Raw genomic sequence first — 25,040 nt, forward strand, 5'->3', positions numbered from 1 at the left:
CATTAGCGACAGAAGCAAAAGCAAACTTCTGTCATGGTTAATGAGTGCATCAGTGCAAACGGCATGGGTGACTGGAATATGTGCGAAGGTACTATTGACATGGAGGCATATACTGGGATTGTACAGATAAATATACTGCCATCAAGATGATGTCTTTCATGGGAAGTCCATTGTTATTAGATCAAGACAATGTCAGCTCTCGTTCTGCATGTGCTACAACAGCGTGGTTTCGTAGACAGAGTGAATGTGCTAGACTGGCCAGCAGATCCGTCTCCTATTGAAAATGTAAGGCTCATCATGAAAAGGTGAAGTCTTGTATCAAGCGAGATTGCTTGCAGAACTTTAACAATTAGTATCCTCAATTCCTAAGCAATTAAATGTTGTAATTAAAAGGACCGTTGATGTGACACAATGTTAAACATGCCTCTGTCCCAACTTTTTTGGAGTGTGTTGCAGCCGTCAAAATCTAAATTGGTTCATATTTACCAAATACATTCACGTTGGTCAGTGAAAACTTTGGAAATCTTTTCTTTGTACTTTTGTCAATTAAATAAAAGTGAAAGAGAATGAAATGTTTTACAAAAATAGAATATGGATTTGTTATGAATACTCAGCTAAATGTTTTATTTCAATCTACACTAACAAAAAAAAATACTATGTAAACGTACTGTATATAGCATTGGCGCATAAATTAAGCATTTATTCCCATATATTTGGTTCTTTTTGGAAGGCTCGGGGTTCCCATGGTCTTAGAGAACTTGGAAATGTCAGGAAGTGTAGTTTCCAATCTGCTGTAAATTCCCACGAACTGGCACTCAGTAATCGAAGCGCTCGTCTATCGACTGCCTTGCTCATTGACGGGCCCCATCGTGTGGCAGACCAAACTAATCGATCCCCGCTTGACTTGTTCGCTCTCGGATTTCCTGGTCAGATGAGAGCACGGAAAACACGCCAACAAAACGCCACTTTCACGTTCTATCACACCAGAAGACTGCTGTTAATATAACTTAATCGGCCAGTGATCGCACCGAGTAAAGGACTACATTTCAGGTTATCTGTGTGTTCTTCTTGTATCCGTGTTGAAGATGTCTGCATCCGCTGGCGGTGTTGTATCCCCGGGCTCGGCCCTCTCTCCCGGTCCCGGCTCCGGTATGTCCATGTTCCGATGGCTGGAGGTGCTGGAGAAGGAGTTTGACAAGGCGTTTGTGGATGTGGATCTGTTGCTGGGAGAGATCGACCCGGACCAGGCTGATATCACATATGAGGGCCGTCAGAAGATGACCAGCCTCAGCTCATGCTTTGCTCAGCTGTGTCATAAATCCCAAACCATCTTTCAGCTCAACCACAAACTAGAGGTGAGGAAAATAGATGGATATTCTTCTACAAAGTCTCTAGACAAAGTTGTTGTTCTTTTGTTTACTGACATTGAACTTACTGTGTTAGTTGTCTTCTGAATGTTTGGGACTGAATAACTAGTATTGTCTGAATAGATAATATGGCTGTTAGTCTTTAATAACTGATTTTTATTTTGTTTTACAAAAATAGAATATGGATTTGTTATGAATACTCAGCTAAATGTTTTATTTCAATCTACACTAACAAAAAAAATACTATGTAAACGTACTGTATATAGCATTGGCGCATAAATTAAGCATTTATTCCCATATATTTGGTACTTTTTGGAAGGCTCGGGGTTCCCATGGTCTTAGAGAACTTGGAAATGTCAGGAAGTGTAGTTTCCAATCCTGTGAAAGTCATGGATTTATTTATTTATTGACTTATTTTTGTGAATTGCAATACTGCAACACTTCATCGGCTACACATGGTTCTTTTTGAGTGCGAAATCAATGAAAAATAAACTTTGTTCTGTAATCAAGTATTCCTAGAAAAATCTTTTTCAATAATGGATGGGAACCCTGAAATTAAAACTGCTCTATGATGTTGAAATAGTATAGATGGCAACAATGCATCATTTGCATTCTGAATTATTCATTTGAATCCTGCTGTTCTGTTTCAATAATGTTGTTGGTGCTTAAACATGAGCTTTTCATTCCACGTAGCACAACTTAAAAGATTACTCTAAATGAGAGACGTAATTAGAGTGCGGCGCTTTTGGTCAGTAAGTAAGGCCTACTGTTACGACCCAAAACTTGTTTGATTTGTCTAGGAATATTAAGGGAAGTTAACATTCATAAACCTCTATAATAACATTTAGTTTAGATCTTAATAGTGCATATCAAACGGTGGGCAAGTCATGAATAGGAGAACGCTACAAGTTCAAACAGAGAAAAGACATTTATTCATTTCAACCCCAACCAATACACCAAGAAATATAGGCTTTAAATTCATCCAAAAGGGAAAAGTATATATATATTTCCAGTTAACAGACAAATAGAAAACGACTTGAAGATTAACAAACTCGCCAAAGGAAGTAATGAAGAGAGCACGAGTGTTGCCAAATCAAAGAACAGATTAAAACAAAATTCTTCTAACTAAAGAATTTAAATCTAACCTAGAATAATCAAAATAAAATTCAAAACAACATCTTCAGCGTGCTACTCGCACGCTCTAACTTAACTACTCTTAACTACTAAACCAAAACTTACAGCGGGTGGCAACGCTCCTAAACTAATGAACTAATACATCAAAATAAACTACGTGAAGCGCGATGTATGTCACGTGACATCTTATACTGCTCTCTTCCCAACATATAAGCAAAGAGCACGGACACACTCCACGCTCAAATCGATTAACAAACCTAAATACATGGGGTAAAATAAAGAATAAGACAAATCAACAACATAAACGGTAACAAAGCAAGCATACTTAAAGCTACAATAATTTCAAAGAGGCACACAAACACAGCCCAGCCTCCTCTCGAAAACAGATGCGACATCGCCTTTTATACTTCCGTCGGGGAGGCGTCAACGGAGACAACGGAGACCCATGATGAGTGACAGAAAGGGAGACCAATCAAGATCTAGTGGGAAACACAAACAAATTAATATACAAACATAACGAAATCGTAACACCTACAGTACAGTTAATCTGGTTATTATCGCACAATAAACCCAACATGGTGATCAGAACCCCTACGCAAAGTCATGATGGACATGAGTCTTGCACATATTTAGAGCAAAAGTTTTACATTTGAATAGGTACAATTTGGAAAATGAGCTTCTTTGTATTGCCAAAATAAACTGTATTGGCTGAAAATTGTTATCAGATTAACTCGTGTCACTGAATGGCCGATTTTCACTTCAAACTACTTGTCACTTCTTGTAGGCTGTCTGATAAATAATGCATATGTGCATTTGTCATTTTGCTCTTTAATCTTTCTCGGGACACACAGATGGCAGCTGCATAAACAAACATAAAAAGTTGCCAGTTTGGAAGCAGATTTCTTCATCCACTGGAAATGCTTTGCATATGGTGCAAACCGAGTAGTCACAAAATTAAGAGGACGGCATATAAAAACCTGTTAGACCTGCTTAGCCAGCCAATGGTCATTCTTCTGTTTAAATGGACTGCAGTGCATCACATACATGATCCCTTAACTTTAACAGTATTTAACAGTATTGAGTATTGTTGCTGTCAAGCTCCGCTGTCTTTTCTGTCACACAGTCTGGATAATTAGCATCTTGTCTGTGTATTGGCAGATTCAGGTTTCTCAGGAGACCAGCTTGGGTAATCTGCTTTTCCCACCACTTTTCAAATCCGTTAATGGCTCTTTCTCAAATCTCACAGTCCAATTTGAAAAGCAGTATTATCTTCCACATGGGAAATGAATCCTCTTTGCTGTGGAGGAATCACTTGTGTCCAGGAGATAAAATTCAAAATAACAGGTTCTTAAGTGCACTGACTCACTGGTATAGCTGGCATTTGTGTGGGAGGCTAGATTTCTTTCTGAAAAGGTAGTTTAGCAGGTGAGGAGGTCGCGCATACACCCACCTCTTCACTGGCGCTGCTGAGCAGAGCAGATTAACACACAGCTTGATAAAAACTCCCTGCTGTACAAGAGGAGGGTTGGATGTGACGGTGAAGATTACAGCTTCCTGTCCTTAAAGAGGTACTGTGGCGGTACTATTGCACAATGAAGGTATACCATTTCGATGGCACTTCAAATAATGCCATGGTATTAACATGATACTTGTCCAAAACCCTTAGCATTGGGGTCCAAAAAAAACATTGTAGTACCATAGTACGTCTTTGTTAGTAAATACACCGACATTATGACTTACAGTCAGCATTAAACTGAATTCTCATTTCATTTGCGCAATGTGATGCGTTGCAAAGACACTTGATATTTAATGGGGATGGTTGATTAGTCATCCAATTTATTTCTTATATTTTTGTAGTTTCAAATTATGTTTTAAGTGGAGGTGCTTTAATTAGCATGCAACATGGTAACACCATAGTACTTCTTCGTTAGTAAATATACCATTACTACTTATAGTCAGCATGAAGCTGCATTGTCAACCCATCCAATTTGCGTAATGTAATGCATTGCCGAAAGAAACAGGATTTGTCATGAAGAAAGTAAATAGGGTTCATTTTGATTTCATGCTGACTTAAAAATCTACTCCTGTGATGTCATTTTCCGAAGGATCCACCCAAATATTTGTACCAAACACCCTCTCTGAGGGCTGCCACTGTATGAAAAGTCTTGGCCTGAAATTATAAGGCATTTTTCTCTAGTTTTAGGCTGCATCGCACAGACTGAAATCCTTTGAGGTATTTTGGTGCCATCGCTTTTTGTCAGATTCAGTTACATTGTTAATTTAAGGGAAGATATTTGGTTTTGCTAGTATAAGTGTTGTTAAAGAGTATATAGCATTTTAAAGTAGACTGTCACTTTTTATTGGGAGGGGCTGCAGTGGGAATCTTAAGTATTCAGTGCGACTGATGGTGTTGGGTTCAGATTCACCACTCTCGCTGTACTTGTTTCAGAACGACTCCTGACAGATAAATGAACCTTCTCTGCTGTGTTACTGCTGAATATGAGAGTCCCTCAGCTAACCTTGGCTATCCAGCAGAGATTAGGCACATAAATAAATGAGTAGTTTTTCTACGAGAGGACTTTTATATCTGTCCTTGACGCAGCTTGCCTTCTTAAGAGGCTGAGATGCTGGAGGATTGAGCTGCTTTCTAATTCTGCGGGGTGTTCTGATGGGGGACGGGATGTCATTATTCACCACGGCTGTGGTTGTTAATGAGTGTGTCAGATGAGAGTATGCTCTTCTGAAGGGAAGCGGAAACATTAGGAAGAGGAAGTGGAAATTTAAAGCGATAGTTCACCCAAAAATCTAAATTCTGTCATTAGTTACTCACGCTCACGTCGTTCCAAACCCGTAAGACCTCCGTTCATCTTTGGAACACAAATTAAGATATTTTTGATGAAATCTGAGAGCTTTCTGACCCTGCATAGCCAGTAATGCAACTGAAACGTTCAAGGTCCAGAAACGTAGTGAGGACATCGTTAAAATAGTCCATGTGACATCAGTTAAAGCATATTTTTATGAAGCTGCGAGAATACTTTTTGTGTGCAATGAAAACAAAAATAACGACTTTATTCAACAATTTCTTCTCTAACGTGGCAGTCGATGAGCATTCACAAGAGTACCACGATGCATGCCTTAAACGTGTCTGTTGTGTTGCTGTCTATGGAGCTCTCGGATTTCATCAAAAATTTCTTAATTTGTGTTCCAAAGATGAACGAAGGTCTTACAGGTCTGGAAAGACATGAGGGTGAGTAATTAATGACAGAATTTTAATTTCTGGGTGAACTATCGCTTTAAATTTCCACTTCCTCTTCCTAATGTTTCCGCTTCCCTTCAGAAGAGCATACTCTCATCTGACACACTCATTAACAACCACAGCCGTGGTGAATAATGACATCCCGTCCCCCATCAGAACACCCCGCAGAATTAGAAAGCAGCTCAATCCTCCAGCATCTCAGCCTCTTAAGAAGGCAAGCTGCGTCAAGGACAGATATAAAAGTCCTCTCGTAGAAAAACTACTCATTTATTTATGTGCCTAATCTCTGCTGGATAGCCAAGGTTAGCTGAGGGACTCTCATATTCAGCAGTAACACAGCAGAGAAGGTTCATTTATCTGTCAGGAGTCGTTCTGAAACAAGTACAGCGAGAGTGGTGAATCTGAACCCAACACCATCAGTCGCACTGAATACTTAAGATTCCCACTGCAGCCCCTCCCAATAAAAAGTGACAGTCTACTTTAAAATGCTATATACTCTTTAACAACACTTATACTAGCAAAACCAAATATCTTCCCTTAAATTAACAATGTAACTGAATCTGACAAAAAGCGATGGCACCAAAATACCTCAAAGGATTTCAGTCTGTGCGATGCAGCCTAAAACTAGAGAAAAATGCCTTATAATTTCAGGCCAAGACTTTTCATACAGTGGCAGCCCTCAGAGAGGGTGTTTGGTACAAATATTTGGGTGGATCCTTCGGAAAATGACATCACAGGAGTAGATTTTTAAGTCAGCATGAAATCAAAATGAACCCTATTTACTTTCTTCATGACAAATCCTGTTTCTTTCGGCAATGCATTACATTACGCAAATTGGATGGGTTGACAATGCAGCTTCATGCTGACTATAAGTAGTAATGGTATATTTACTAACGAAGAAGTACTATGGTGTTACCATGTTGCATGCTAATTAAAGCACCTCCACTTAAAACATAATTTGAAACTACAAAAATATAAGAAATAAATTGGATGACTAATCAACCATCCCCATTAAATATCAAGTGTCTTTGCAACGCATCACATTGCGCAAATGAAATGAGAATTCAGTTTAATGCTGACTGTAAGTCATAATGTCGGTGTATTTACTAACAAAGACGTACTATGGTACTACAATGTTTTTTTTGGACCCCAATGCTAAGGGTTTTGGACAAGTATCATGTTAATACCATGGCATTATTTGAAGTGCCATCGAAATGGTATACCTTCATTGTGCAATAGTACCGCCACAGTACCTCTTTAAGGACAGGAAGCTGTAATCTTCACCGTCACATCCAACCCTCCTCTTGTACAGCAGGGAGTTTTTATCAAGCTGTGTGTTAATCTGCTCTGCTCAGCAGCGCCAGTGAAGAGGTGGGTGTATGCGCGACCTCCTCACCTGCTAAACTACCTTTTCAGAAAGAAATCTAGCCTCCCACACAAATGCCAGCTATACCAGTGAGTCAGTGCACTTAAGAACCTGTTATTTTGAATTTTATCTCCTGGACACAAGTGATTCCTCCACAGCAAAGAGGATTCATTTCCCATGTGGAAGATAATACTGCTTTTCAAATTGGACTGTGAGATTTGAGAAAGAGCCATTAACGGATTTGAAAAGTGGTGGGAAAAGCAGATTACCCAAGCTGGTCTCCTGAGAAACCTGAATCTGCCAATACACAGACAAGATGCTAATTATCCAGACTGTGTGACAGAAAAGACAGCGGAGCTTGACAGCAACAATACTCAATACTGTTAAATACTGTTAAAGTTAAGGGATCATGTATGTGATGCACTGCAGTCCATTTAAACAGAAGAATGACCATTGGCTGGCTAAGCAGGTCTAACAGGTTTTTATATGCCGTCCTCTTAATTTTGTGACTACTCGGTTTGCACCATATGCAAAGCATTTCCAGTGGATGAAGAAATCTGCTTCCAAACTGGCAACTTTTTATGTTTGTTTATGCAGCTGCCATCTGTGTGTCCCGAGAAAGATTAAAGAGCAAAATGACAAATGCACATATGCATTATTTATCAGACAGCCTACAAGAAGTGACAAGTAGTTTGAAGTGAAAATCGGCCATTCAGTGACACGAGTTAATCTGATAACAATTTTCAGCCAATACAGTTTATTTTGGCAATACAAAGAAGCTCATTTTCCAAATTGTACCTATTCAAATGTAAAACTTTTGCTCTAAATATGTGCAAGACTCATGTCCATCATGACTTTGCGTAGGGGTTCTGATCACCATGTTGGGTTTATTGTGCGATAATAACCAGATTAACTGTACTGTAGGTGTTACGATTTCGTTATGTTTGTATATTAATTTGTTTGTGTTTCCCACTAGATCTTGATTGGTCTCCCTTTCTGTCACTCATCATGGGTCTCCGTTGTCTCCGTTGACGCCTCCCCGACGGAAGTATAAAAGGCGATGTCGCATCTGTTTTCGAGAGGAGGCTGGGCTGTGTTTGTGTGCCTCTTTGAAATTATTGTAGCTTTAAGTATGCTTGCTTTGTTACCGTTTATGTTGTTGATTTGTCTTATTCTTTATTTTACCCCATGTATTTAGGTTTGTTAATCGATTTGAGCGTGGAGTGTGTCCGTGCTCTTTGCTTATATGTTGGGAAGAGAGCAGTATAAGATGTCACGTGACATACATCGCGCTTCACGTAGTTTATTTTGATGTATTAGTTCATTAGTTTAGGAGCGTTGCCACCCGCTGTAAGTTTTGGTTTAGTAGTTAAGAGTAGTTAAGTTAGAGCGTGCGAGTAGCACGCTGAAGATGTTGTTTTGAATTTTATTTTGATTATTCTAGGTTAGATTTAAATTCTTTAGTTAGAAGAATTTTGTTTTAAACAACATCTTCAGCGTGCTACTCGCACGCTCTAACTTAACTACTCTTAACTACTAAACCAAAACTTACAGCGGGTGGCAACGCTCCTAAACTAATGAACTAATACATCAAAATAAACTACGTGAAGCGCGATGTATGTCACGTGACATCTTATACTGCTCTCTTCCCAACATATAAGCAAAGAGCACGGACACACTCCACGCTCAAATCGATTAACAAACCTAAATACATGGGGTAAAATAAAGAATAAGACAAATCAACAACATAAACGGTAACAAAGCAAGCATACTTAAAGCTACAATAATTTCAAAGAGGCACACAAACACAGCCCAGCCTCCTCTCGAAAACAGATGCGACATCGCCTTTTATACTTCCGTCGGGGAGGCGTCAACGGAGACAACGGAGACCCATGATGAGTGACAGAAAGGGAGACCAATCAAGATCTAGTGGGAAACACAAACAAATTAATATACAAACATAACGAAATCGTAACACCTACAGTACAGTTAATCTGGTTATTATCGCACAATAAACCCAACATGGTGATCAGAACCCCTACGCAAAGTCATGATGGACATGAGTCTTGCACATATTTAGAGCAAAAGTTTTACATTTGAATAGGTACAATTTGGAAAATGAGCTTCTTTGTATTGCCAAAATAAACTGTATTGGCTGAAAATTGTTATCAGATTAACTCGTGTCACTGAATGGCCGATTTTCACTTCAAACTACTTGTCACTTCTTGTAGGCTGTCTGATAAATAATGCATATGTGCATTTGTCATTTTGCTCTTTAATCTTTCTCGGGACACACAGATGGCAGCTGCATAAACAAACATAAAAAGTTGCCAGTTTGGAAGCAGATTTCTTCATCCACTGGAAATGCTTTGCATATGGTGCAAACCGAGTAGTCACAAAATTAAGAGGACGGCATATAAAAACCTGTTAGACCTGCTTAGCCAGCCAATGGTCATTCTTCTGTTTAAATGGACTGCAGTGCATCACATACATGATCCCTTAACTTTAACAGTATTTAACAGTATTGAGTATTGTTGCTGTCAAGCTCCGCTGTCTTTTCTGTCACACAGTCTGGATAATTAGCATCTTGTCTGTGTATTGGCAGATTCAGGTTTCTCAGGAGACCAGCTTGGGTAATCTGCTTTTCCCACCACTTTTCAAATCCGTTAATGGCTCTTTCTCAAATCTCACAGTCCAATTTGAAAAGCAGTATTATCTTCCACATGGGAAATGAATCCTCTTTGCTGTGGAGGAATCACTTGTGTCCAGGAGATAAAATTCAAAATAACAGGTTCTTAAGTGCACTGACTCACTGGTATAGCTGGCATTTGTGTGGGAGGCTAGATTTCTTTCTGAAAAGGTAGTTTAGCAGGTGAGGAGGTCGCGCATACACCCACCTCTTCACTGGCGCTGCTGAGCAGAGCAGATTAACACACAGCTTGATAAAAACTCCCTGCTGTACAAGAGGAGGGTTGGATGTGACGGTGAAGATTACAGCTTCCTGTCCTTAAAGAGGTACTGTGGCGGTACTATTGCACAATGAAGGTATACCATTTCGATGGCACTTCAAATAATGCCATGGTATTAACATGATACTTGTCCAAAACCCTTAGCATTGGGGTCCAAAAAAAACATTGTAGTACCATAGTACGTCTTTGTTAGTAAATACACCGACATTATGACTTACAGTCAGCATTAAACTGAATTCTCATTTCATTTGCGCAATGTGATGCGTTGCAAAGACACTTGATATTTAATGGGGATGGTTGATTAGTCATCCAATTTATTTCTTATATTTTTGTAGTTTCAAATTATGTTTTAAGTGGAGGTGCTTTAATTAGCATGCAACATGGTAACACCATAGTACTTCTTCGTTAGTAAATATACCATTACTACTTATAGTCAGCATGAAGCTGCATTGTCAACCCATCCAATTTGCGTAATGTAATGCATTGCCGAAAGAAACAGGATTTGTCATGAAGAAAGTAAATAGGGTTCATTTTGATTTCATGCTGACTTAAAAATCTACTCCTGTGATGTCATTTTCCGAAGGATCCACCCAAATATTTGTACCAAACACCCTCTCTGAGGGCTGCCACTGTATGAAAAGTCTTGGCCTGAAATTATAAGGCATTTTTCTCTAGTTTTAGGCTGCATCGCACAGACTGAAATCCTTTGAGGTATTTTGGTGCCATCGCTTTTTGTCAGATTCAGTTACATTGTTAATTTAAGGGAAGATATTTGGTTTTGCTAGTATAAGTGTTGTTAAAGAGTATATAGCATTTTAAAGTAGACTGTCACTTTTTATTGGGAGGGGCTGCAGTGGGAATCTTAAGTATTCAGTGCGACTGATGGTGTTGGGTTCAGATTCACCACTCTCGCTGTACTTGTTTCAGAACGACTCCTGACAGATAAATGAACCTTCTCTGCTGTGTTACTGCTGAATATGAGAGTCCCTCAGCTAACCTTGGCTATCCAGCAGAGATTAGGCACATAAATAAATGAGTAGTTTTTCTACGAGAGGACTTTTATATCTGTCCTTGACGCAGCTTGCCTTCTTAAGAGGCTGAGATGCTGGAGGATTGAGCTGCTTTCTAATTCTGCGGGGTGTTCTGATGGGGGACGGGATGTCATTATTCACCACGGCTGTGGTTGTTAATGAGTGTGTCAGATGAGAGTATGCTCTTCTGAAGGGAAGCGGAAACATTAGGAAGAGGAAGTGGAAATTTAAAGCGATAGTTCACCCAAAAATCTAAATTCTGTCATTAGTTACTCACGCTCACGTCGTTCCAAACCCGTAAGACCTCCGTTCATCTTTGGAACACAAATTAAGATATTTTTGATGAAATCTGAGAGCTTTCTGACCCTGCATAGCCAGTAATGCAACTGAAACGTTCAAGGTCCAGAAACGTAGTGAGGACATCGTTAAAATAGTCCATGTGACATCAGTTAAAGCATATTTTTATGAAGCTGCGAGAATACTTTTTGTGTGCAATGAAAACAAAAATAACGACTTTATTCAACAATTTCTTCTCTAACGTGGCAGTCGATGAGCATTCACAAGAGTACCACGATGCATGCCTTAAACGTGTCTGTTGTGTTGCTGTCTATGGAGCTCTCGGATTTCATCAAAAATTTCTTAATTTGTGTTCCAAAGATGAACGAAGGTCTTACAGGTCTGGAAAGACATGAGGGTGAGTAATTAATGACAGAATTTTCATTTCTGGGTGAACTATCGCTTTAAATTTCCTTTAAAAAAAAAAAAAAAGCTTGTTTATGTTTAGGATAAACGTAGGATGAATTCAATGTGACATGGCCTTGTAAAGTTTTTTTGGCATATCTGACTCAAATCCATTGTTATTTGTGGTTTGAACAGGAAAAAACTTTTTACAAATCCAACTTTCATACATGGTTTGAAATCCAATTTTTCTAATGAAATCCAAAAAGATTGGATTTCAAGTAGTTTCTTTTATCTTTCAGGACTGTAACGTCATATGCAAAGCCTTGATTAACATACTATGTAGTGAATGCGTGAGATGTGTAATCCCTCAGTATGAGTTAAAGAAATGTCATCGAGGATATGAGCAAGGATTTACCTTCATAAAGGAATAGTTCACCCAGAAATGAAAATGTGACCGCGGACCACAAAACCAGTCATAATGCTCAATTTTTTAAAATTTAGAATAATTAAGCTTTCCGTTGATGTATGGTTTGTTAGGATAGGACAATATTTGGCCGAGATACAACTATTTGAAAATCTGGAATCTGAGTCTGCAAAAAAAAAAAATTTAAATTCTGTCGCGGACCACAAAACCAGTCATAATGGTCAATTTTTTTAAATTTAGAATAATTAAGCTTTCCATTGATGTATGGTTTGTTAGGATAGGACAATATTTGGCCGAGATACAACTATTTGAAAATCTGGAATCTGAGTCTGCAAAAAAAAAAAATTTAAATTCTGAGAAAATCGCCTTTACAGTTGTCAAAATGAAGTTCTTAGCAATGCATATAACTAATCAAAAATTAAGTTTTGATATATCTACTGTAGGAAATTTACAAAATATCTTTAATGATTTTTGGCATAAAAGAAAAATGGATAATTTTGACCCATGCAATGTATTGTTGGCTATTGCTACAAATATACCCGTGCTGCTTATGACTGGTTTTGTGGTCCAGTCTCACAAATGTACTTACCATCAGGCCATCCAAGTTGTAGATGAGTTTGTTTCTTAATCTGAACAGATTTGGAGAAATTTAGCATTACGCTGATAAAAACAAAACAATAATCCACAAGTAATCCACACGACTCCAGTCCATCAATTAACAGCTTGTGAAGTCAAACGTTGCGTGTTTATAAGAAACAAATCCACCGTTTTCAGCATATTTTTTATTTTTGGATGAACTATTCCTTTAAAAAGACTGTTGCAAACTGGAATCAAACTAGAGTTTTTCACATAGGCAGCAAGGCTCAACGTGCCAGAAGACTTGCACTAATTGCTAGTCCCTCAAAAAGCCACAAATTGCAGTTTTCCTTTGGGTTTGACTCTGTTAGAATAAACATTTGTCTTCATTTTCATACTTTATATTTTCTTTATTAATCTGTAAATCTGCTCTATTCTGGATTCGAGAAGGATGGTCAATACTTCATATGCAGACACTACTTGAGTCACCACAAATCTGAGCATGATTCATGATTCTTGGATGGCTAGTTATACTCTCTCTCTGTGTGTGTGTGTGTGTGTGTGTGTGTGTGCGTGCGTGTGTGTGCTCTTCAGGCTCAGCTGGTGGACCTGCGGTCGGAGCTGACAGATGTCCAGGCAGAGAAGGCTGTGGTGGAGAAGGAGGTTCATGAACAACTTCTTCAACTCCATGCCATGCAGCTCAAACTCCAAGCCAAAGGCGGACAGTCGGTCGACTCTGACTCCATCAAGGACAGGATGGTGGGCACAGCACCAGATTCCTACAAATGTAGCAGAACCAAGGCTAGGTTTAAATCTAGATGAGTTACTGAAAATTGGCTTGTAGGACACCTAGTTTAATATGTTAGCATTAAGGCCATCAACTCATTATGTGGTCAAAAGTATGTGGACACCTGATCACAGAAGATCTCATTCCAAAACTGGAATTAATGTGAAAGTTATAATGGCCTTCACTCTTTTGGGAAAGCTTTTCATTTGATGTGCCTTGAAGTAATGTTAGACTAACTATTTGAGTGGGATTTCGAGCAGGCTGATCAAGTTATTCCAGACCCATCTAAAAAGGATTGCTAGATGAACCAGCAGCCTGCTTTGCATGCAGGACTATTGCCATGGTGTTTGGCAAACAAACCATAGACTATCATTGTGTGCTGTAGGTTTAGTCTTCCATCTCTGGAACTTTGATTCCAAGAGAAAACCATCCCTATGTGTGAATCCATGTTACACAGTATGCAAATAGCAGATAAGCTGATAACTATTTTCTTGTTACAACCATTCTATAAGATTTTGTCTAAATAAATTACAAATAAAACCATAAAAGCTAACCTAACTGAATGAAAAATTATCATTAAAATATTATTGATAATTGAAAAACTATTTTAATTTAGAGTTTTGAGCATATTCATTTTGCTAAAGATTACATTTAACAGTGTTACTAAGTTATTAGTGTTTTTAAATATTAAATTGAGTGTTAGGTAAAGGTAATCGAAATGGTAAAATGAACATGCACAATTAAATATCCAATATCAAGTAAACATTTGGGGTTGGTAAGATTTCTAAAAACATTTTTGAAAGAAGTCTCTTATACTCACCAAGTCTGCATTTATTTGCTTAAAAATACAGTAAAAATAGTAATATTGTGTAAATATTATTGCCATTTAAAAAAAACATGATACATTTTTTTTAGGATTATTTGATGAATGGGAAGTTCAAAAGAATATATTTTATTTGAAATGGGAATCTTTTGTAACATTGTCTTTAAAGGGTTAGTTCACCCAAAAATGCGTTTTACTCAACCCCGAGGCATCCTAGGTGTATATGACTTTCTTCTTTCAGACGAATCCAGTCGGAGTTATATAAAAAATTGTCTTTGATCTTTCAAGCTGTTTAATGCCCCTCAGCGGGTGCTGCATTGCTTCAGTCCAAAAGAACTTAAATAAAAATCGCCCATCCATAAAAAAAAGTGTCTCACACAGCTCCGGGGTGTGAACAAAGGCCTTCTGTAGCAAATCGATGTGTTTTTTTAAGAAAAATATCCATATTCAAAACGTAATAATCACGTTAATGTAGCTTGCGCTCACTGTTGTACACAGAAGCAGTTCCGGGCTGATGACGTATGAGGTCAGCGTTGCGCATGCGCCGGTGAGTCTCGTGAAAACCAACGTTTGTTTACAGGATCAAAGGAAGCAAAGTTTCCTTACTTTAGCAAAGGAAAACCAGTCTCCTCTTGGCTTATATTTTTTCCCTCTGTTAATGCTGCTGCTGTCTGTTTTAACCATCCCTAGTAAAGAACTATGTTCTTTTTGTGTACTAGTAGATTAACTGCTAGAGGTGAGTGATATATTGGTAGCCGATACATTATTCACTGAAACCTTGGAAAATTGAACCAACTGATGGGGTTATAATGAAAAAGTAAAAGAATCTGTATCGGCCACCACATGCTGTTAAGGTGTGGTCATTTACTGGTGTTGGGTGAAATTTTGTGCGTGTTGTCCAGTATTTTAAATCCACATTATCATGAATTTTGCATGAGAACAAAACTGTTCCTTCACAGATTTTGCTCAGATTCATCACATTGACCAAGAGAAAGCTGCTTTGTTTGAAAATGACTCACTAAACTTTTGACAATAGACCTTTAATGTCTGTGAAATTTCACCAAAATATCGCTAACGTGACCGCACCTTTAATCATTGATACAAGCCGATCGATATCAGCCCTGAAGTTCAATATTGGTACATAGCTAATGCTAGATGTGTCTTTTTTCACTACAGGGGTTGTAACAAATGAAGAGATGCCATTCAAGTGGCTCCATTTCACACTACTGGTAAACTTGTAGTAGAGGTGGGCGATAGGACCAAAATGTTAATATCACGATACAAGTCATTTTATTATACGATAATGATATATATCATGATGTAGTTATTTTTTATTTAAATAAGGAGAACATTTTTGATACCATAGAAATTTCAGAATTGTTGTCACCAGTGTCAATTAGGGCTGTCAAAAATTTTTCGAATATTTGTCGAATTTAAAATAAAAATCCACATTCGAATGCAAAAACGTTGCATTCGAATATTAGGTGTGCGTCAGGCTGCCTTATCAGTGGCCCACGAAATGCGACGACGACGACGACGTAAGTGTCTTTGCATTTTAATGCTTTTGTTAGCCTGTCCATTTGAACCCACTAGATGCTACGTTGTTCATTCAAAATATTGCAGAAAAAGAGAACATCAATGCGGAGATGTTGTTGTTTACGTCAAAACTGAAACCAAGTCATTCACACAGAACGCATATTTATCACATTTTCTGTCTAGAGGGACATCTATCAGCACTCGCGTCTCGCACAAGAGAGCCGCATGTTTAGAAAGCCATGTAAAATTAATGCAAGTTCAACTTTTAAAAAACATGTCTCAAGACTTTATGGCGGTTTTCCCCATCCCACTGCATCTCATGTTTTTAAATGAAGAAAGTACTCTTTGTGATTGGTTTTCAGGCCTTTGTATTAAACTATACATGCATGATGCTGTTTTGTTTCTAATTGTTTAAGCAACTTTATTCATTATATAAGGTTTATAAATATTATTTTAAACATTATGCACTTTTTTCAAAAAGTGTTATTTTATTATGCTTTATTTTGCTTGTGGCCTCGAGAGAAGCCAAAAGCTTTTTTTCCCCCTAACTGAAATTATGCCTTTTAAATTAGAATATAATTTGAATATTGATAATATTTAAGTAAAAAATTTGAATTTAGTTTTTCATCCATTTTGACAGCCCTAGTGTCAATATGACTAAATAAAATAATACTAGCCTGAAAAAACAAACAAACAACAACCTCAAGCTCACTGACGACAAGTAAACATTCAGCGATTAAATAAGAAACTAATTACAAGCAATAGGAAAAAAACTACAGTAGAACAAATAAAGAAATTCTACATATATTGTATAAAGTAATCGAATGTATAAAAACACTGCATATTCTGCACTGTGTAAATTAAATATATATTTCTTCTTATTAAAGTTACAAAAGTGATTTAGTCAAGAGCAGTGAGAAATTTTCTCTCTTTTGTTGTTTGATTAACATAAGCAGAACTATTTGACTGCTGTCACTTTAAGAGCTGCCCGGATCCAATATACTGTTACACGTGTTTTCTTTCTCAGCTTTTTGCTTTCACTTAAGACCTAAATTACTGTGTACGAGGATAATTGCAAAGACGGTCATTTTGACGTATACAAGTGTGTGTATTTCACTGTTCAAGGCGACAAAAGAGGCAAAAATAAATCCCACGCTGCATGATCGCAGTCTTCACATGCGCGCGTAATGCATATAGCGAAATGAGTTCTCTTTCGCTGCTGATTGCGTTTCAAAGGCTTAAAATCGATCGTTTTAAAAGTTTCGCAATGCTTAAAAATGTGCGCAAATGATAACGGTTTTCTTGACCATGTGGCACAGCAATGTCATGTGAGCGTGTAACCACGATAGAGATGATAGTTCAAAATCTCTACCTTCTTCTTGACAAATTTAAACCGGTAATCGTGTCTATCGGTATATCGCCCACCCCCAACTTGTAGTAATTATGATGTTAAATCTACATTTGTTCGAAAACATCAAAATAGGCACACCACAGCTCCAGAGATAGAGCAGTATTTAGTTATGTTCTCACCACAGGTGACGTTTCGAGCTTAAACGCTCTTCATCAAATCTACATTTGTTACAACTCTATAGTATGTGCGCACACATTTAGTGGTATGTTTAAGCTAGAGTGGTTGTTTGTCCTGCGATCTCACCTCACTTGTCATATGCACTGTTGTGAAGTTGTAGTTTTTGTGGTGACGTAGGTCTTCTGTTTCTTGTCCTATTGGGCAGCACATTAGAAAGGCTGTTAATGACAGAGATTTGATGTGACTGTTATTAACAGACTTGCATCAGTATGCATACATGGTCAGAGGTTTGGCGCACAACTGCTCACCTCGTGTCTTTGTTTGATTACATGTCACAGGAGAAGGAACTGGAGGCCAGTAAGAAAGAAAAAGTGAAGGAGGCCAAGTTGGAGGCAGAGGTGAAGATGTTGAAGAAAGAGAACGAGGCCCTCCGCAGGCACATTGCGGTACTACAGGCTGAGGTGTACGGAGCCAGACTGGCAGCCAAGTATCTGGATAAAGAGCTGGCTGGGAGGTAAGAGACAGCATTGTTCTTCTGTTCTGATTGACCATTATGTGGGATTCATGTGGCGATTTCTTCCACACAAAGAGCCAAGATTGGCACAGAGTTCTGGGTGTCAGTATAAACCTGAATGTGCTTTTCGTTGTATTCAGGGTGCAGCAGATCCAGTTGCTCGGGCGAGACATGAAAGGACCAGCTCATGACAAGCTGTGGAACCAACTTGAAGCTGAGATTCACCTGCACCGCCACAAAACAGTGATCCGAGCCTGCAGGGGGCGCAATGATCATAAAAAACCCTTGCTATCACCTGTGGGGCATGTAAGATAGCACATTCAGTTCATTTACTTGGTAAAACTGCATGCAGAAGGTGAACTAATATCTTTGAGATATATCAGAGTAAAATTTGACAATACAAGCGAATGATGTGCCTTGAAAAATTTCACCCCAAAATCAAAATCATAAGTTAAAAATGTAATTTATTATAGCTGCAGCTTGTTTATTGTCAACAAAGTAAAATCTAATTCATTACTTCAAGTAAAAAACTAAATAAAACAACATTTACAAAAATTAAAACATTTTATTTCAGCTAGATGCCGTCAACATTTTTTATTTTATTATTTATTTTTTATTTTAGTTTACTAAGTACTAAAATAACTTAAAACTAAATTACAAAAACCTTAACTAAAGTTAAAATGAAAATATAAAATAATAATAAAAAATATAGTAGTACATTAATGAAACTAAAATAATATTTATTTATTTTTTAATAATAAAATTTTGCATTAAACAACTAACAGTTTAATTAAATTTAATCTTAAAAATAAAATGTTAAGCCCATTTTTTTCTGCCCTGACATTTAAGAATCTTTAAAAATATATTTAAATGTCCATATTTACTTATTTATATATTTAAATTAAATATATTTGAGATATATTAAATATAAAATTAAGATTTTTATATTTAAAAATTAATATTGACTTACTATAATTAATATTTAAATTAATATTAAATATACTATATAATGCCAGTCACAAGAATGAGATTTTTCCACAGTACAGCTGGCTACTATAAATATGAAAATAATTTAGACAATAAAAATAAAGACAATATAATAATCTATGAAACAAGCTTAATTATTTATATGCACTATACATAATTCTATAAATAAATATAGTAGTTTGTTTGATTTTGTGGTGAACTATGACCATTTTCGTTTACCTCTGCAGGACACAGATTCTCTGAAAAAGACTCAGGGAGTCGGCCCTATACGCAAAGTGGTTTTGGCCAAAGAAGATCATGAAGGACTTGGCATCTCCATTACTGTGAGTTCAACCTTTGATTTTATATGCAGGCTAATGTATGTTCCAAGATCAAAGTCCTGATTTGATGTTTGCATTGGAATTAATACAGGGCGGGAAAGAGCACGGCGTTCCCATCCTCATCTCCGAAATCCACCCCACCCAGCCTGCAGAGCGCTGCGGAGGACTGCATGTGGGAGATGCCATCTTAGCCGTCAACAACATCAACCTGAGAGATGCAAAGCACAAAGAGGCCGTCACCATCCTCTCACAGCAGGTGAGAGACATGCACGGTTCAGTTTGCAGCCCGGCGAGGGGGCTGTCAGATCAGGCTTAGCGTGTGACCTATAACTTATTATTAGAACCATGTTTCAATCCCATTCTAACACCTGCAGAGAACCTCCCAAAAGTTAAGATACCCTGTTTGGGGGGCTTTTTTGGGCTGACAAGCTATGCAATATCGCATTCATAATCACAGATGAATCGCATTAGATTATGAACGTGATATTGCGTAGCTTGTCAGTGAACTACGGCTCTGTGTAGTAAATGCCGCTCCATTTGAAAACAGGTGATGGATATTTACTACTAATCACAGAACCGGCTTTACTGACGAGACACGTGTGACAATCGCATGCGATTAATTGTGCAGCCCTACTTGTGAGGTGTAATGACTAACGGTTTGAAGAGAACATACCTGTTAATGGAATTGTTCACCCAAAAATTGTCATTTCCTCACCCTCATGTTGTTCCAAACCCATCTGACTTATTTTCTGGTGAACACAAAAGGTGGGCGCTCTTTTCAATTTCCTAAAAGCAAATGAGGACTTGGTCTGTCAGGCATCATAGATGAATAAGAAGTGGTTTATGTGACACATGCGCAAGTCTTCTGACGTCATATGATAGGGCTGAAAAATTAAATTTGAATTTTGCACTTAAATATTATCAGTATTTTAATTATATAAAAATTTAAAAGGCATAATTTCAGTTAGGGGGAAACACGCTTTTGGTTTCAGTTTTGACGTAAACAAGATCTTCTCCGCACTGATGTTCTCTTTTTCCGCAAACCAACATTTTTTACGCACACCTAAAATTCTATTTTTATTTTAAATTCGATGTATATTCGTAATTAAAATTTTTATTTGACAGCCCTATCATACGATAGCTCTGTGTGAGCAACCAAAGGTTATATTTACCTCGCATAACAAACAGGACTGACATTTATACACGCACCCACACTTCCAGACATTCACACAGTTTTTTTTGTTGTTGTTCTGCAGAGGGGAGAAATTGAGTTTGAGGTGGTTTACGTGGCTCCAGAGGTGGACTCTGACGATGAGAACGTGGAGTATGAAGATGACAGCGGACACCGCTACCGTCTGTACCTGGACGAGCTGGAGGAGGGATCAGAAGCCAGTCACAATAATGGCACTGCCGACCCCGCTTCCCTACAAGGCAAGTGCACTGAATTAATAAAATTTTTTATTTGACAGCCCTATCATACGATAGCTGTGTGAGCAACCAAAGGTTATATTTACCTCGCATAACAAACAGGACTGACATTTATACACGCACCCACACTTCCAGACATTCACACAGTTTTTTTTGTTGTTGTTCTGCAGAGGGGAGAAATTGAGTTTGAGGTGGTTTACGTGGCTCCAGAGGTGGACTCTGACGATGAGAACGTGGAGTATGAAGATGACAGCGGACACCGCTACCTTATTTATTTATTTGTGTATTTATTTATTTATTGTTTTTGCAGGTTTCGTCCTCCATATATTTATACACACATATTTATTTATTTATTTGCATATTTATTTATTTATTTGTGTATTTATTTATTTATTGTTTTTGCAGGTTTCGTCCTCCATATATTTATACACACATGTTTATTTATTTATTTGCATATTTATTTGTGTATTTATTTATTTATTGTTTTCGCAGGTTTCGTCCTCCATATATTTATACACATATTTATTTATATATTTTCTTATTTATTTATTTATTTTTAATTTCTGCAGGTTTGGTCCTCCATAGTTTTGTTGTGGTGTTAATAAAAGGGCTTTATTATAGTTTAACAGTCTGCAGTTGCAGTAACTCATTTAAACATGAGGTGGCAGTACGGCTTGACAGAACAAATACAAATCATACAGTATAAGCAATCAAATCAATCAAATTTACATGTGTAAGGCGTTTTAGTGTAAGAATAACTTTTATATTGTTGGTAATATTTCAAAATGAACACTTCCTAGACTGAGGCAACTTGGGTTTACTTGACAATCCTTACACTTTTATTTTTTTTTGAGTATTAAACATCATACGTCAGGTTTTTGAGGGACGTTTTTGTTAATCTCTCAATCATCGTTGCATTACATTGCATTAGACGTTTGCCCCCACTTTGATCATAAAAGCCTTTAAATAACATCTTACTAAACATAGCCTATGTCGGCCTCTGAATAAAATTAAGGCATTTTTCCTCCTCGATTTCAAGCTTCATCTTCTATCATACTAAACGTGCCATCAAAGCGTGATATATCAAATATGAGACTTTAATAAACTGTTTCATTCTGACTATTAGCCTGTTTAACACCAGGGTTCACACTAGGGTTAAAACTATTCAAATCTCAGGAAGGTTTTTGTCTTCATGGAGACATGTCATGAGCCCCGTCAGACTGGTCGTGGTGGCGGTGTTGCAACAATATATAGTGATATTCTCAATGTTACTCAGAAGACAGGATACAGGTTTAACTCATTTGAAATACTAATGCTTAATTATTATTATTTTTAATTCCAAGGATGTACAAATGGAAATCTGTTTTTGTTATCTCTAGAATATGATTAAATAAAATGCTATATCCTGTCATCGTCGCTGGAAAGTGTGCTTCCACCGGTCCACCCTGACTAGCACTGAGGAAGCTAACGTTAACGTACCGTGTAACGCTACGGTTCCTCCACATACTGGCTTCAGTGAAGGTCTGGATGACAATACTACAAAAAAAAGGTAATTTCAAGTTTAGTACACACTAAATTAAGCACATAAACCATAAAAAATACCAGAAAGAATAGTTGCGGCAGAAGCGAGGCACTCATGAATATTAATTACGTAATGTCACGTACTTCGCCCAGTTGGCTTAACTCATTTGCTAAAAGGCGGACGATTGTAATGGTGAACGTCTGGATGACAATACTACAAGAAAAGGTCGTTTAAAGTTTAGTACACACTAGTTTAAGCATATAAACCCTAAAAAATACCAGAAAGAATAGTTGCGGCAGAAGCGAGGCACTCATGAATATTAATTACGTAATGTGACGTACTTCGCCCAGTCGGCTTAACTCATTTGCTAAAAGGCGGACGATTGTAATGTAAGTTAACTTTTATTTTAATATATGACTTGGCTCTTCATGAAGGTATTGAAAGCAACGTGTTAATATTCATAGACTAACTGGATTCGTTATTTAACGCATCCTGGCGTGAACTAACAGCCCACACAAAGTTCCGCTTCCCACAAAGACCGCCCACACACACTAAAAAAACTCAAAGCTGTTTCACGAACCACGATAAGTTTATGACATTACCTTTTTCTTAATGTTTGACAACACATAAGTCATTAAACACCATTATAAAATACTTAACATCAGCAGCTCGGACAGATGAATTGTCTGTTAGTTATTTTTAATTGTTACCAAACTTTGTCTGCATGCTTTACGTTTGACCATATTTTATACCCTAAAAATAGCCTATGGTAAATGCTATTCTTCCTTCCTGTATGATTGCATTTTTTGCACATATACCAGAATTGGATACACACGGACTCATAAACATTTGTGACCCTGGATCGCAAAACCAGTCTTAAGTGTCAATTTTTTGAAACTGGGACTTGTACATCATCTGAAAGCTGAATAAATAAGCTTTCCAGCGATGTATGGTTTGTTAGGATAGGGCAATATTTGGCTGAGATACAACTATTTGAAAATCTGGAATCGGGGTGCACAAAAATCTAAATATTGAGAAAATTGCATTTAAAGTTGTCCAAATGAAGTTCTTAGCAATGCATATTACTAATCAAAAATTAAGTTTTGATATATTTACGGCAGGAAATTTACAAAATATCTTCATGGAACATGATCTTTACTTAATATCCTAATGATTTTTGACATAAAATACAAATCGATAATTTTGACTCATACAATGTATTGTTGGCTATTGCTACAAATATACCCCCTCGACTTAAGACCGGTTTTGTGCTCCACGGTCACATTTGTGGCAGTCGGTTGGGCCAGAGATTCACTGCTGTGCTTTAATGTTGCATACTTTGGGTGGGAAATGTGATACAGGGCGCCTGAACGGTAGATTTAAACAGCAGGGTCACCATCAGCTGCTGCCCCATAACTAACACCCCACCGTTACATTCCTGATCACTGTCCCACAGAGACACCTCATGTGTGACATCCTGCCGGTTTTGTGCTCCACGGTCACATTTGTGGAAGTCGGTCGGGCCAGAGATTGACTGCTGTGCTTTAATGTTGCATACTTTGGGTGGGAAATGTGATACAGGGCGCCTGAACGGTAGATTTAAACAGCAGGGTCACCATCAGCTGCTGCCCCATAACTAACACCCCACCGTTACATTCCTGATCACTGTCCCACAGAGACACCTCATGTGTGACATCCTGCTTTCACCAAATACTTGCGTATTCATGCCGATTCTTCACATTTTTTAAAGCAAAGCGACCGTCACAGGACGGGTTGAACAACTGGTGCTTTTAATCAGGGTTTAGACAAGCACAAACACTGCACTGATATTCTCAGTGGCAAAGCACTTCAACACATCAGCATGATCAGATCCTCACGGGCATATCAAACATGAACCATCAAGCACATCCCCCAAAACATTTCACAGAAATGAAGACCTGTCAGTAATCTTTAACAGGGATTGTCCCTTAAACAGCAGCAACTCACAGATCTTCTGGATGCTTAAAGGGATTATCCACGTAAAAACAAAAATACCTTCATCATTCACTTCAAACCAGTATGAAGTTATCTCTTCCGTGAAACACAAAGAAGAAATTTTGAAATTTTGAAAAAAAAAAAAAAAAAAAAAAAAAAAAAAAAAAAATTCCTTCCATTTTTGAGCTTGACAGCCTCTCATTTTCATACACCATTTATCATTTCTTCTCATGTTCCACAGAAGAAAATAAGTCATATGTGACCCTGGATCACAAAACCAGTCTTAAGTGTCAATTTTTCAATAGGACAATATTAGGCCGATATACAACTATTTGAATATCATGGAATCTGAGGGTGCAAAAAAAATCTAAATATTGAGAAAATCATCTTTAAAGTTGTCCAAATGAAGTTCTTAGCAATGCATATTACTAATCACAAATTAAGTTTTGATATATTTACGGTAGAAAATTTACAAAATATCTTCATGGAACATGATCTTTACTTAATATCCTATTAATTTTTGTCATAAAAGAAAAATCTATAATTTTGACTCATACAATGTATTTTTGGCTATTGCTACAAATATACCCCCGCGACTTAAGACCGGTTTTGTGCTCCATGGTCACATTTGGGTTTGGAATTAAATGAGAATGAATAAACAACAATTGTTGAGTGAACTATCCCTTTAAATAATCATCGACAGCACAAAGTAACATCATTTGTTTTTTTAACTAAATATACATTTCAAAACTGTACATACATATGTATACTCCTATAGGCAATCCAAATAAAGACAGTATGAAATAAGACTAATTTT

At 37.5% G+C, this 25,040-nt stretch overlaps 1 protein-coding gene across 1 annotated transcript; it reads left to right on the forward strand.

Annotated features, from left to right (window-relative positions):
* The first annotated feature begins 808 nt into the window (after positions 1-808).
* LOC107603060 (Golgi-associated PDZ and coiled-coil motif-containing protein-like) lies at positions 809-23,783 on the forward strand. Its single transcript, XM_016295758.1, has 9 exons — positions 809-1,355; positions 13,399-13,563; positions 17,817-17,992; positions 18,133-18,298; positions 19,207-19,302; positions 19,391-19,555; positions 20,556-20,734; positions 20,900-20,960; positions 23,706-23,783. Exons 1-9 carry the CDS (start codon positions 1,086-1,088, stop codon positions 23,781-23,783), a joined length of 1,356 nt encoding a protein of 451 aa, XP_016151244.1. The 5' UTR covers positions 809-1,085.
* Positions 23,784-25,040: the final 1,257 nt, after the last annotated feature.

Source organism: Sinocyclocheilus grahami, unplaced genomic scaffold (assembly GCF_001515645.1).
Source record: "Sinocyclocheilus grahami isolate Dianchi unplaced genomic scaffold, SAMN03320097.WGS_v1.1 scaffold340.1, whole genome shotgun sequence".
NCBI lineage: Eukaryota > Metazoa > Chordata > Actinopteri > Cypriniformes > Cyprinidae > Sinocyclocheilus > Sinocyclocheilus grahami.

Bases quoted from the DNA above. Each gene is read 5' to 3' on its own strand.
- LOC107603060 (XM_016295758.1), top strand. From the start codon at position 1,086: ATGTCTGCATCCGCTGGCGGTGTTGTATCCCCGGGCTCGGCCCTCTCT. The intron at 19,556-20,555 runs GTGAGAGACATG...GTTGTTCTGCAG, and splicing joins TCACCATCCTCTCACAGCAG to AGGGGAGAAATTGAGTTTGA. The intron at 20,961-23,705 runs GTGGAGTATGAA...ACTGTCCCACAG, and splicing joins TGGACTCTGACGATGAGAAC to AGACACCTCATGTGTGACAT.